General features: G+C 46.0%; 1 protein-coding gene across 1 annotated transcript in view; it reads right to left on the minus strand.

The window, feature by feature from the left end:
* Window positions 1-14,660, minus strand: part of LOC142303052 (vomeronasal type-2 receptor 26-like) — a 132,352-nt gene extending 117,692 nt beyond the window's left edge. Inside the window, exons 1-2 of the mRNA XM_075344553.1 lie at window positions 14,586-14,660; window positions 11,868-12,653 (exon numbers count right to left, since the gene is read on the minus strand). Coding sequence (XP_075200668.1) covers window positions 11,868-12,653; window positions 14,586-14,660 — 861 coding nt within the window. The remainder of the gene's footprint in view (window positions 1-11,867; window positions 12,654-14,585) is intronic.
* Window positions 14,661-15,154: the final 494 nt, after the last annotated feature.

Below are 15,154 nucleotides of genomic sequence, written 5' to 3' on the forward strand. Positions count from 1 at the left end.
AAACAAGTAGCAGTTTTAGAAAATACAATATTTAGAGGGAAAAAAAAACTCTGGTGCTTTGCCCATCTCTTCCCAATTTCCATGATGCAGAAGCAATCACCATAATACTTTTGTGGTTTATATCAGAAGTGAATTGATAGCAGGCATCAAGCCCAGAGGTTAGTAATGGAAAGGCGTCTAACAGACATCTCTAATAATAACCCGGCAAGTATAGAGTTAAAAAAACACACAGGAAAAAAAAATAGTTGAATATAACCTTGCTATATAGATTGAAATACGATTTGTATTAGTCTTTTTTTTAAAAAGTACCAAATACTACCCCACAAACTTAGCAATAACATACATAGAGGACTATAGGATATCAAAATATTAGAGTCCAATGACCGTAATAGAGGGCAAGCTAAATATCTCTAAGGGAAACTGTCCACTACCTGTCAATGGAGAGATAACAATTAAGTTACCCGCACAATAATGTTTGAGTGGTGCCCCATTCCACAACGGCTATACTTCTGAATTTTTCAAATCTCCCTAACAAGATATTGTTTAACCTTACTGGAGTAATACATAAACTTAACACATACATCCAGCAAATTATTCAAGGTATCAGTCACTTATCTTGTGGGAGTATTCAGGGCAGCATCATCATGCTGTTTTTCTCCTTATTGGTGCTTAGTGACACCCAGATTTCCCATAGTCTTTTTAAAAAATAAAGGGAATTCTCCCCCATCTCAATGCGTTTCCCCCTAATTATACGCTAGGTGTCAGGCTTCCAGCAGGGGGAGCTGGAGTCCTGAAGGGAAAGACACTAAACAGAGCTGAATGAGCAAGGAGGGGAACTCCAAGTGTGTGCTGATGCAGTGTCTGCCAGCATCAGCCGGACAGCTGAAGTTGTGGGGCATGCAGGGGATGGTCAGACGGGTCCGGGTCATACACAATATGGCAGCAGGAAGACCGGAGGAACTAGCAGAGGAGACGAGATGAGGCCGAGGTCAGTACCAGAGGAAATAACCAAGTGGGGAGGTAGAAAAGGGGGAACAACAAGGGCTATTGTGGGAAGGAAGGAGGTGGGACATGAGAATGGCATAATGACTAGGGAACAGAACACAGATAGAGGCTTAGGGCACAGAGAGGGAACGGATCAGGATCACACTTACAGGGAACAGCACTCATAGGCAAAGCAGAGCTAATCTTATAGTCGGTTCTAGTTCACTAGAGATGACAGTATTTAAAGCATCCCAACTCCGGAAGTGAGGCCCGGGAGAAGGCTCCACACCCTAGCCATGTGGACAGGGAGGGGAAACCGTGACACTAGAGTTCATCAGGAGACACATGCTTGGAACAATCGCCATCCCATTCTTGGACTGCACATATGGCAAATATGTTGCAAATACCACCCAGAATGACAGGTCCTTCCATATGTGCAGTCCAAGAAAGGGATGGCGATTGTGCCACGCATGTGTCTCCTGATGAACCCTAGTGTATAATTAGGGGGAACGTGTCAAGCTGGGGATAACTGGAAGATAAAATAGTGGATATAAAAAAATGGAAATTTGAGAGAGACTCTAAAGACTATAAAACAAATAATATATATTCATGGAAGCATTTTCGACCTAGGAAGTCCATTCTCAAATATGCCAGCCAAGAAAGGAGCAAAGTCAGCGTCTCAGTTTTTTTTCAGTTACATCAGAAGAACCTATGGAGGACAGTATGGATTCCAGGGATATTTCATATGAAAAAACTTTCCACTGCTTTCCTCCAATCATCATTCAAAAAACGTAGGAGGAGGGCGGGGAGGAAACACGGCAACAGTAAGAAGTTCCCCGAGCATAAATAAGAACAATTGATTTGCCCAGTGATTAATCTTTCCTGTCAGATTCTAACAGCAGATCAAATTGATGTGTTATCTAAGGATTTAGGTTTCTCGCCTTCCAGAAAATTCAATCTATTTCAGACTATTTTAGATGGTAATAAGTTGTCGAGAAACCTCAACCTTCAATGCCACTTCAATCAGGATATCGATACCACTAATGATGCGATGTCGGGAAATTTGAATAATGCTTCTGTTATTTTGGAAAGTTCAGGTTTATTTGAATTTAAAGAATTGTTGCATGTTTCGGCTCTCAGACACTTGGAGTCGGTAAGTCTTGATAGTAATCGTATCTTGAATAAATTTTTTTCCAGGCCTTACCCTACATTTTATCCTCTCAAATTAAGACCTGAGATCCTGTATCAATTCCAAGATCTTGTAGAGAAAGAGTTAATTGGGTTAAATCAAGCAACTGTATATACACCTAATAATCTTGCTAAAGGAGAGAGGTTAGTAGGGCTGAGCGATCCGGACTGTAAAAGTCTGCATCCGCGCGGTTTCGGAGATTTCCGGGTGTCAGAGCCAGATCCAGGATTCCGGGTGCACGATACGGATCTGCCACTGGTGAAAATAATTGAAAAAGTAAAGAAAAACAGAAATAAAACAGCGTTTCATACTTACCAAGACTCTGTGTCATTGCGAAACACTGCTTCCGGGTCGTGCATTAACTTCCTGTACTGTGCATCGCATACACAAAGCTTTCCGTGTTTTCCTTGCCCACCAGCCATCCTCTCGTCTGTGATTGGTTCACGCAGACACGCCCCCCAGCCTGTGACAATATCTGCCTGCCGTGCCGTCAGCGCGGCTCAGTCATTTTCTGCACAGCTACCGGTCATGCTCTAAGACCGCTGGCTGTGTTATGTAGCAGAGCTGAAGCAGCGTGGGAACTCGTGTTGATTACGCTGGACCTGCAGGGTGTTGGGGGTTAATAAAGAGGTGAAGGAGGGTGTGTTTTGTACTTCATTCCAAATAAAGGATTTTTCTCTGTGTCTGTGTTTACTTACTTTCAATGATTGATTGCTCTCAGTGAGAGAAACAAAATTAAAATTTTATAGTTGTGATACCTTTTAATGGCTAAGTAAAATAAAATAAAACAATGTTACAAAGCCATTAAAGGGTATTAAAACTACAAAATTTTAATTTTGCTTCTCTCACTGAGAGCAATCATTTTTCAGCTGGCTAACACGGTACCAAAACCTTTTCCTTTTAACTATTTACTTTCATTTACAGGTTAGTGGGATGCAGGTAAAAAGAGTAAAACTATTCATGTTTGGTATTCATGTTTGGTATCTAGTAACTTGGACTGATACAGGGAATCATAATGCCAGGTCAGTTTTATAATATAGTGAACATGGTAAATAAAAAAAAACAATAAACATTGTGCAATTGCACGTTTATTGAAATTTCACCACGTTTGAAATGTTCTATCTACAGCACAGATGTGCAATACATGGTAATATTGTGGTACAGTGTTAGCAAGAAAAATCAATTGAAATACTCTAAAACCCCTGTTCAGGAAAACATGCACTTACATTCAGGGCACCACAGACATTCTCTGCAAATTTTCAGCCTTGGATCCACTTCCAGAGGATACAATATTACCACCATGGATGTAGAGTGTTTTTACTCCAACATCAATCATGAAGATGGGATTGCTGCATGCAAATATTTCCTCCAAAAAACATTCTGGCCATGGAACCAGCTCTGCAATTCATCAGGTTTGTGCTCTTCACCAACTATTTCTCCTTTGGAAATAATATATACCAACAGTGTATGGGCAGTGCTGTGGGAAACAAAATGTCACCACAAGATGCTAACCTGTTTATGGCTAAACTAGATGAGGAGTTCTGGGCATCTCGCGTTATTAAATCTCTAGCATACTTCCGCTACATTGATGATCTGTTAATAATCTGGAAAGGCTCAAAGGATGATCTGATCACCTTCCACAACAACTTCAACAAATTCCACCAAACCATCAAACTCACCCTCAACTTCTCAAGGTCCCAAATACATTTTCTGGATAAAACCATATACATCAAAGACAATATCATACAAACGTCAGTTTATCATAAAACCACAGGACGTCCGGCATATCTGAGATGGAATAGCTTTCATCCGAGACACATAAAAAAATCCATCATCTACAGTCAGGCTTTGACCTACATCCGGATCTGCTCAGACAGTGAGGATAGGAATCTACATCTGCTATCCCTAAGAAATACATTCCTACAACAAGGATACCATCTACTGGTAATAGATGAACAGATCCAGCAGACTCCTGGATTACAAACAGAGGGAAGATAACAATAGGGTACCGCTTCGGGTCACATATAATCCCCACATGATTGTTGCGGGCGGGGGCCAGACCATAGCTAAGGGGCTGCTCGGGGATGCTCAGATCCGGGGCTTTACTGTGGCTCGAGTGGGAACCGGACCCGGGCTCGAGAAGCGGTCCGCTGCCCACAAGCGAAAAGGGGTTATTTACAAGGGATAGAGTCTTTGTCAGTGACGCCACTCATGGGACGAGGTGATGATACATGGCACTGCCGCTGCCGGTATGTGGGGTACCCGGGGCTGATGGATCTGGGCAGCAAGGTGGTATCCCCTCCACAGGTAGGGGAGGTGTAGTCCTGGGGCCCAGGTATTGTGAGAGGGATTGCAGGGAGCAGGAAACTCACCATTCGGTTGTCATGGTGCTGGATGACGCTGTATTGATGTGGAGGGTCACTCAACACAGATGGAAGAAATACTCAGAGTCCAGTACTTAACCAGAAATTGCCGGTGTCCGTAGGCCTTTGGTACAGGGGTGTTCGGATCCCACACCCGGTACAAGTAGCAGGGCCCTCTCTCCTGCAATCCAGCTGACAGTCACCTTTTCCTCCTCGGTTTTGGACGGGGGAAGTCCTTTCTCTGCACAAGTCCGGGTTCGCGTGCACACTACTGGTGGGCCACTACCCTGCCCCGGTCCACCGCGGGTTCCCCTAGCCTACTCTCCACTTCAGCTCCTAGAACTTGGCATTCACTTTTTTTCACTTCCCCAGCAGCCCAGGAGCTACAACCCCTGTCTGCCCTCCTCTGACTCCCTTCCCTGAGTGACTCAACTCCTCCCCTCCTGCTTTTTTAGTTACATTGAGGGGAGGGTGCAGCTGCCTCACTGTACTAGTGTGGGATCAGGTGGTACCAAGGAGGTTTAACTCTTTCCTTGACTACCTGGCTGGGCCAGGGCGTCACATTCCCTTTTGGTAATACACAGCCCGTCCGCGAGCTGTCCGGACACTGACGTTTTTTTTATTTTTCAGGAAAATTTCAATGTAAAAATTAGTAAAACATTAACATTTCATCCCCCTAAGGGGAGGCATTTTTGCTTTCAACATTTCTAAACTGTCCTTCCCGCCAGTCCATAAAACAACATTTTTACAACTGCTGCCACTCCAAATACGGGGCATGGGTTCCATGCTCTGCCTCCTGCTCAGGAGCCAGGCCCACTCGGATGCCCTCAGTGCCGGCTACAACCGGCCTCGCTATGTTGTGAATGTTGGTTATGTCTTGGCTGCTGGGAGGCTCCCTTTGGTGGCCAGGAATGGTTTTGACAGAGACCAGGTGTGTTGTGCAGTGGGTGTTTCCTTTGCTAACTCTCTGCTTATTTAAGTCCTGGTCTGATTGCAGGCTGTTGCCGGATGTCAGTTGTTCTTTGTATCTCCAGCCTGCTTAATCCTGCTCTACACCACATCTACTCCAGATAAGTGCTTGCTCTTTATTTATTGTCTGGTTCTTTTGCTTATCTGGGTTTGTCATTTGTTGTGGTTGGTTTCAGTTTATTTCCTTCCAGGGATTTTCCCCCTCAGTGGATTGTTGAGGAACTCCCTGCAGTTCTGTGTGGAGTATTGCTCCTTTGGGTCCATGTGTTTGTGGCTTGTTGAATTTGTTATAATTCTTGTTTTCTGTTCATTGGTATGACAAGGGCACCTGGTATAGGACGGAGTTCAGATCGAGCGATCTGAGGGCCTCTTTGTACTATCAGGAAGTTGGTATTTTGCAGGGTTTTTCTCTGGCAACCATCAGTCCCTTTCCTGTCCTTTCCTATTTTAGTCAGCGGGGGCCTCACGTTTTGCTAATCTTGTCATCTACCTGTGTATTGTGTTTTTCCTATATCACCGCAGTCTTTGAATGTGGGGGGCTTGCTATTCTTGTCTATTTTCTGAGGCAGAGAGTTATTCCTCTTTCCTACCTTTTAGGATAGTTAGTTCTCCGGCTGGGTTCGCGGTGCACAGGATGTTAGTTCACCCCTCGGCTACTTCTAGTTGTGTTGGTTAGTAAGGGGATGGCGGCCAGATTAGTTGCCACTGCTCTTGTCACCTTTTTGCCAATGATTTGTGGTGGTCTTCCATGGTTCCCGATCATAACACGCTAACTGCCGAGAGCCCCAATGCTCAGTGGCCTTCTCCTCCTCTTGGCAGGTGTACTCCCGCTGTTCCACAGCCGGGACAGTGTATTTGGGAGTGGCTAGCGCTGCATCTGGGGGAAATTTCAGGACAGGTGCTGCTGTCGTTGCGGCCGGGTGGACTGCCGGAACCGACGTCATCTCTGTTGCGGCTGGGCGGACTGCCGGAGCCGATGTCATTTCTATTGCGGCCGGGTGGACTGCTGGAGCCGATGTCATTTCTATTGCAGCCGTGCGGACTGCCGGAGCCGACGTAATCTCTGTTGCGGCCAGGCGGACTGCTGGGGCCAGCGTCATCTCTTTTGCAGCCGGGCAGACTGCAGGGGCCGGGGATGACGTCATCGGGGCTGCGGTCTGGCTCGGGGCTGGATGGAATGTCATCGATGTTGCAGCCTGCTGTGACATCTTGCCGCTCTTGTGTCCATGAATGGAATTTTGCAGAGTCCTGTCGTCCCTGCACTTTACAGTTCTGGTTAACGTCCGCAGTTTCTCCACCCGCTCCCCTTGGTCTTTTGCGAGCACTCGCCTCGCGCAGCTCTCTAGTTTCGTTTTTGGCCTCAGGGTGTTTCTTCCTTCCAGCCGTGTTCCAAGGGGGCGGGGTTACAGCTTTGCGCCCTTTTTTGGGGAACAAGACGCTGGGCTTTCGTTTTTTTTTTCGTGCCAAAAGATGGCGGCAAAATGGCGGCTCTTCAAAATTTGAGAGTTCACGGTTCAAAAGAAGGCACACGTCATCCAGGTCACAGATGGGGTAAGAATCCTGTTCATGACGCCAAATTGTTGCGGGCGGGGGCCAGACCATAGCTAAGGGGCTGCTCGGGGATGCTCGGATTCGGGGCTTTACTGTGGCTCGAGTGGGAACCGGACCTGGGCTCGAGCAGCGGTCCGCTGTCCACAAGTGAAAAGGGGTTATTTACAAGGGATAGATTCTTTGTCAGTGACGCCACCCTTGGGATGCGGTGATGATAGATGGCACCGCCACTGCCGGTATATGGGGTACCCAAGGCTGATGGATCTAGGCAGCAAGGTGGTATCCCCTCCACGGGTAGGGGAGGTGTAGTCCTGGGGCCCAGGGTATTGTGAGAGGGATTGTAGGGAGCAGGAAACTCACAGTTCGGTTGTTGTGGTGCTGGATGAGGCTGTATTGATGTGGAGGGTCAGTAAACACAGATAGAAGAAATACTCAGAGTCCAGTACTTAACCAGAAATTTCCGGTGTACATAGGTCTTTGGTACGGGGGTGTTCAGATCCCACACCCGGTACAAGTAGCAGGGCCCTCTCTCTCCTGCACTTCAGCTGACAGTCACCTTTTCCTCCTCGGTTTCAGATGGGGGAAGTTCTTTCTCTGCACAAGTCCGGGTTCCCGTGCACACTACTGGTGGGACACTACCCTGCCCCAGTCCACCACGGGTTCCCCTGAGCCTACTCTCCACTTCAGCTCCTAGAACTTGGCTTTCGCTTTTCTTCACTTCCGCAGCAGCCCAGGAGCTACAACCCCTGTCTGCTCCACTCTCACTCTCTTCCCATATTGTTCCATTCCACACATGCACAAACACACACAAACACACCAAGCATGCACACATACACACACACACATATTATGCTCACCTTACCTTCTGTTCCCTCGCTGGCCTCCTGGTTCTTGTAGTTCGCCAGTACAGGATGTGCATCGGTAACCATCGTGACCGATGCTGGAGCTTCCGCTGCTAGAGCGCTGACGTCAAAGGCAGGAGCCGCTTGCCTCTGATTAGCCAGCGTGCTGCCATTGTGTAGCGGCTTACAGCGGAAGTACCTCCATCATCTTGATGGTTACTCAATACACATCCTGTATGGCAAACTACAAGAACCATGAGGCCAGCGATGGTACGGAAGGTAATGTGAGCATAATATGTGTGTGTGCGTGCTTGTGCGTGCTTGTGTGTGTTTGTGTGTGTTTGTGTGAGTTTGTGCAGAGTGCAAGAGCTGGTCAGAGCGTGGTTAAAGTACGGAACCGGAAGTGTGTGTGGTGAGTATTTGCTCATACAGCAAAGCTTGCTCGTAAGCTGAGTTACAAATTTACAGCAAGATTTCTTTGATAGCAAAATGCTCGCAAACCGGGTTACTTGTAAACCGAGGTTCCACTGTATTCCCAGAACTACCACTTCTCTCCTACAAACAGCCCCCTAACTTAAGGAATCTACTTGTTAGAAGTGTCCTCTCATCACCATCAGAGATGGGCAAATTCCCCTGAAAGGCCCTGTGCGGTTTTGCTGCATGTTTCGCTGCATGAAATGTTCATAACATCTCTGCAGTGATTCACCAGCAAATCCTATGGAAAAAAAAATGCTGTGCACGCTAGGCAGATTTTGACAGCTGCATGTTTTGCTGCAGGATTCCCGCAGCAAAAACCATTGCATGTCACTTCTTTTCCACAGGTAGCTGCGGGATTTTACTCCATTGACTGCAATGTAATTGTGAAATCCCGCAGTGAATAACGCAGGAAGCAAATTCTGTGCGTTTCATTGCGTTTTCCTGCGTTATTCCCGGAGGTATTTCGCATTTTCGGGACATAATGTTCATCGCTGCCTGCGGTTTGCAGGGATGTGATGTCATTATGACAGGAAGAGGAAGCGGAACAGAGAGTAAACACACACATCACAGACACAGACATATAGAATACACATACAAATCAAACGTACATATAAAAATAAAAAAACGCTGGCTCTGCCGTACATTTACCGTCTAGCCCAAATAAACACACAGCGGCGGTCTGGTATTCTCAGGCTGGAGAGGGCGAGGGCCAGGGTTAATGCCCCACCCCCAGAGAATATCAGCCCGCAGCTGCCCCGGGACTGTCACATCCATTATGCGGCAGTCCCGGAGTGTCCCCGGCTCTTGCAGATGCCGTGATGCAGTGGCAATCCAGGTAATAAGGAGTTAAATGGCAGCGGATCGCTGCCATTTAAGTCCCTGCTTAATCATGGCAGCGTCTATGAGACAGCTTTCCTGATTGACCCATAAGTAAAGTGAAAAAACACACACACACCGAAAAATCCTTTATTTTAAATAAAATAACAAAAAAGCCCCTCTTTCACCCCTTTATTAACCCCTTCCAAACACACAGCTCCGGCATAATCCACGGAGGTCCCACAATGCTTGCAGACTGATCCAGCCGCGTCTGACACACTACTGAATGCAGTCTCGCAACAAGACTGCAGAGAGGTAACCACAGGTCATTTCTCACAGTCGGTAATGTGAACAACACATTACCGCTCGGGAGAACTACAGTGATCTGTCCTCTATCTATCTATCTATCTACTGTATCTACTGTATCTATCTATCTATTTATCTATCTATCCATCTATCTATCTCAGGCCTGAAACACACATCCGTGAAAAAACACGCACGTTACGGTCCGTGTCCCGTTTTTGTGTCCGTTTTTATGGTCCGCGTGGCATCTGTTTGAACTGCGTATGCTAGCCGTGTGTGCGTATGGAATGTCTGTGTGTGCGTGTTAAACATAACTGACGTGTGTGTGTGTTGTCCGTGTGAAATGTCCGTGTGTGATGCACAATGTCATTGATACATGTCAGCTGACAGCAGACAGCGACGCACGCTGAGAATGAACTCGGGTGAACTTCACTCGACTTCATTGTCATTCCGCGGCTCTGTCTGTGTCGCGTACTGATTAGCGGTCACCCGTGAAGGACTCACCGTTGACCGCTAATCCCCTGAGTGACTGAAGTGAGCAGCGTGATTAGCTCTGCTGTCACTCAGGTTACCCATGGCTAGCTAGAGTCCTCCCCCCGTGACTGCAACTTACCTGTGACTTAATCGCTGTCACTCGGGCGACTTGCTGTCATAGTTGGAGGATCCAGCGGTGGCCGCGAGTAACCTCAGTGACAGCTCAGCTGATCACGCTACTCACCTCAGTTGCTGCGTGGAGCTGACAGAAGCGGCGGTGTTCTTCTGCAGCTCCTGTCACCTTCATGTAGCAGATCTGGAAGCGACACGGGACCTCCGTGGATTACGCCGGACATGGATGGGTATTTGGGGTTAAATAAAGTGGAGAACGAGGTTTTTTTTTAGTGTTTATTATTTCAAATAATGGATTTTTCGTTGTTTGTGTTTATTTACTGTAATTTACAGATTAATCATGGAAGGTATCTCGGGGAGACGCCTGCAATGATTAATCTTGGACTTAGTGGCAGATATGGGCTGCCATTAACTCTTTATTACCCTGATTGCCAACGCACCAGGCAATTCGGGAAGAGCCGGGTAGAGTTCCAGAACTATCGCATCTAATGGATGAGGCAATTCTGGGCAGCTGCTGGCTGATATTGTTAGGCAGGGGGGCTCCCCATAACATGTAGCTCCCCATCCTGAGAGTACCAGCCTTCAGCTGTGTGATTTTACCCTGGCTGGTATCAAGATGGGGGGAACCGCACGTCGTTTTTTTAATTATTTATTTATTTTTTGTACTGTTCGATATTGACACGCCCACCGGCGGCTGTGATTGGCTGCAGTGAGACAGCTGTCACTCAGCGTGGGGGGCGTGTCTCACTGCAACCAATCATAGGCACCGGTGGGCGGGGAAAGCAGGGAATAAGAGATTGATTCATGAGCGGCTGGCTTTTTCAAAATAGTAAAAGCCGCAGGAGCTTATGTAACATCTGTGCAGTGCCGCGCTGGGGATCGGGGATCGGTAAGTATGAGAGAGGGGGGAGACTGACCGACAGACTGTGAGAGAGGGACATACAAGACAGAGAGAGAGACAGACAGACAGAGAGACCGACCGACGGACTGAGGGAGATTGACCGACAAACACAGGAAAATAAAGAATGACCGACATCGCTACAAAAAAGCACAAAACGTACACGGAGCATACAGAGATGCATCCGTGTCACGTACTTGTGCACACATACCCATTGACTTTCATGGGGTCCGTGTGTGCGTGTTCCGTGATGAAAGCGGACATGCTTCCGTGCAAAACAAAAACACATACATCTCACGGACACACGGACCCTACAGAATAACGCATGTGTGTCCTCAAATATAGCCTTATATTGGTGCATGTCTGTCCGTGTCTCCGGTATATACGGAAACGGACCAAACACGCACGTGTTTAACGGATGTGTGTTGGAGGCCTGAAATGCATTGGGTTTTTAAAAAAGTTTATTTTCTTACTTTGATCCCCTCCAATTCCTTCTATACCATATGGCCTGCCATGTCCAACAGCAGCATGCAGTCTGCGGAGGCATATTGCCCAGGTAAAGCCAAAAATACACCACTTTGCCAGGACCCCCATTTTCATGTGGCATGGCGTAGCGTTCAAGATGGCTACCTCAGCCATGACTACCACTCCCAGCCACATCCCACTTCAACTGCAGCATTCTGGTAGAATGCAATGTCAGACAGAAGGATAGCCTTTCTGGAGCACATTCTTTATAATTCTCTGCACTAACAATTACAAGAAGATATGTTCCGCAGAATGGGATATCCTTCAGATTGTGTACAGTCATTGCCATGCTATAGGTGCCTCTTCAGCAAAAAATACAAATACTTCTCATTATGACAACCTACCTTCCATTGTAGATTGTGCAGTTCTGAGCTGTCTTCTAGTAACATTTTGTGTATGGCTTGTGCCAGAATGTACACAGACACATAAGTATAGTATAAGCTCGTATCTTTAAATGCATACTCTTGTTTAGGAATACTGTATGTCTCATTGCAGATTTTTCCACGATATCCATATGTTGCCGCATAATACGCATTCGCCTTCTTGCTTTTAGTCTTGCATTTAAACAGCAAGAACCAGATTTCTTCAATTATTGGATCATTTGGATGGGTAGATGGATTCACACTCTCAATTGCTATCACTGCTTTGTTAATGGTCATGTTTTGCACAAAAAGAACTAAACTGTTGTTGATAAAACGTATCCAATCAACTGAAGTTCGATATAAAATACTTTCCCAGGATTCGTGAAGGATTAGAGTCTTATTCTTGATAACTGTTTTACATTCATCGATAAACTTAAAGTAATACATGGAGAAACGTCCACAGATCACTATAACTTGAGCTGTAGATTTCTTGATCACGGCCACTTTCTTCATTATATCTCGGTTATCAAGACTCAGAGTTATAATAAATTCAATACAGATCCCTTTCTCGGCCATCAGTTTACTCAGTCTCTTTACTTCATTTTCATAAGCCTCAAGTAATATAACCACTCCAACCCAATTCCATTCAAAGTGGTTCAGAAGCCTGACGATAGCCTTGTATCGAGTCCAGTCATCCGGAGCAAACAGATATGATGTGGCATATACATCAGTGTCTTGAAAGAGTGGGTCACTGACGCCATAAATTATCTATAGATATATATATATATATATAGATTAAACACAAATATTCCATATGCTTAGAAAAGAGGAAAAAGCCAGGTGGATCATATAATAGATCAACACCTAGCTACAGAGCTACTCGGACAGCATGTTGAACAGAGGAAAAGGAGTAGAAATGCTTCAAAAATTGTTTTTATTAATCATAAACATCATAAATATAATAAATAGAATCTACAGGGACCAAGGCAAATATATGGCACAGAGCGGGGACCAGATGTAAAGAGGGGAGGCAAAGGGACCTGCCAATTATACTTTACAAGAAATACATAAAAGTCAAATCTGTTGCTGGGACACAGTTATATGTAGCACAAGATTATAGTAACTGATATAGTAGTTTTAGCTATATATCTCAAAGCATAACATCAAATAGGCTGATAACCATGCCTCAGGCAGAAAAGAGCCAGCAGTAATAATAGTACGACTAGTAGACAAAAATTAGTTCAAGGGAACAAATGTAGAAAGCTGGGGACAACTATTCAGGATCCTACATATCATAGTATCATATCATAGTTTTTAAGGTTGAAGGGAGACTCTAAGTCCATCTAGTTCAACCCGTAGCCTAACATGTTGATCCAGAGGAAGCCAAAAAAAACCCCCCAATGTGGCAAACAAGTTCCAATGGGGAAAAAATTTCCTTCCTGACTCCACATGCGGAAATCAGACTAGTTCCCTGGATCAATACCCTGTCATAAAATCTAATATACATAACTGGTAATATTATATATACATATTTGTATATTATATATACATAGGGTGGAAATCCCTGTGCTTAAATGCAGACTGCATTGTTCACATTGAAATTTCAAAAAACAGCTGCTGAAATGTCATAAATCAATCATATACCAAGGGAGAGAGAAAAGTGTCCAGTAAAGTACAGGTAGCTCCGTTGGTGGCGAGGAGCGTTACCCCCAGTACGAGACTCCGATGTACGTTTCACAATTAAGTGATATCTTGCTTCATCAGGGAGTAAGTGCACAGCAGGGCTGGTTTAAATAGCCCGTGTACAGCTGTATCCTGTCACTGATCAATAGCGGCACACGCGCGTGCAGCGCCACTCAGACCCGGAAACTCCCACGAGCCGTCATGGCCTCGGCGCATGCGCGGGAGCAGGGATGCATCTCCATAGCTCCCGGATATGCGCAGACGCCGGCCAGATACAGCCGGCGAGAATAGGGTCAGCGGTGCGGAACGAGCGAGCGCACATCAGTGAAAGCACAGACCTGGAAAGGCAGAACAGATGCTGGAACAGTGTAAGTGCCAACATACATATAGTACAGAAAAATGCTATACATAATCATGTTAAAACTGTAAACATAAGAACAGTATAGATCAATTCATTACAGCAATCCGATCTTGATCCAGTTTCCTTGTTGTGGTTTCATAGAAAGAGTTTAAAGTTGATTTTCAGGTTTAGACCAGGGGATGAGGGTATAAGCAAAAAATCATGGGTGTGCAAAATAAACAAAAATAGGGGAGGAAAAATAAAAGTTAAAACCAGTATAATACATATACAGTTATATGTAAAGAATAATTGGCAGGTCCCTTTGCCTACCCTCTTTACATCTGGTCCCCGCTCTGTGCCATATATTTGCCTTGGTCCCTGTAGATTCTATTTATTAGATATATATAGATAGAACAGATGTCCCCTATGTAATCATTTTATATGTATCACAAAAAAATCTGAATGTGTTATGCTTACGTAATATTTAAGAATGCAACATGAAAACGGAAAATTTTCATAATTGAATTCCATATTTCTCACTACGGCATCATGAATATGTACCGTATTTTTCATTTTATAAAACGCATCGGATTATAAGACGCACCCTAAATTTAGAGATAAAAATGGTAAAAACAAATAAAAAATGGGGTCCGTGTTATACTCTGTTGTTGTCTTACTTGAGGGTGGTGGCAGCAGTGGTGGAGCAGGGTCACAGGATTCACAGGCTGTGCTGGCGGTGGCGGCGGGTCCATTGTGGAGGCGGCTGGTCCGTGGTGGCAGCAGTGGTGGTGAGTCAGTGGTGGCAGCAGCGAGTCAGTGGTGGCAGTGGCGGGTCAGTGGTGGCAGCGGCAAATCAGTGACAGCGGCAGTGGTGGGTCAGTGATAGCGGCAGGTCAGTGGTGGAGCAGGCCGGTTCAGTTCAAATGATGGCGCCTGGAGCGGCACCTGCAAAGATGGAGCTCTCATCCAAGAGATCCATCTGTGCACGCACTGACTCCTGGCACCATCATTTTAAACTGGGATTGCGGATAAAATGGGACACTTGCCGCACAGCCACCCCAGTCCACAGAGCCACCCGCCTGTCTGCACAGAGAGGCAGCCAGCAGGCCGCCCGCCCACCTGCATAGAGAGGCACGTGGCCACCAAGACACAGAGGCAGCCGACCGCCAGCACTGACAGGCACCTGGCTGCCCACACGCACCTGGCTGCCCGCACACACCTGGCTGCCCGCACACAGAGCTGCACA

Source organism: Anomaloglossus baeobatrachus, chromosome 1, assembly GCF_048569485.1.
Source record: "Anomaloglossus baeobatrachus isolate aAnoBae1 chromosome 1, aAnoBae1.hap1, whole genome shotgun sequence".
NCBI classification, from domain to species: Eukaryota; Metazoa; Chordata; class Amphibia; order Anura; family Aromobatidae; genus Anomaloglossus; species Anomaloglossus baeobatrachus.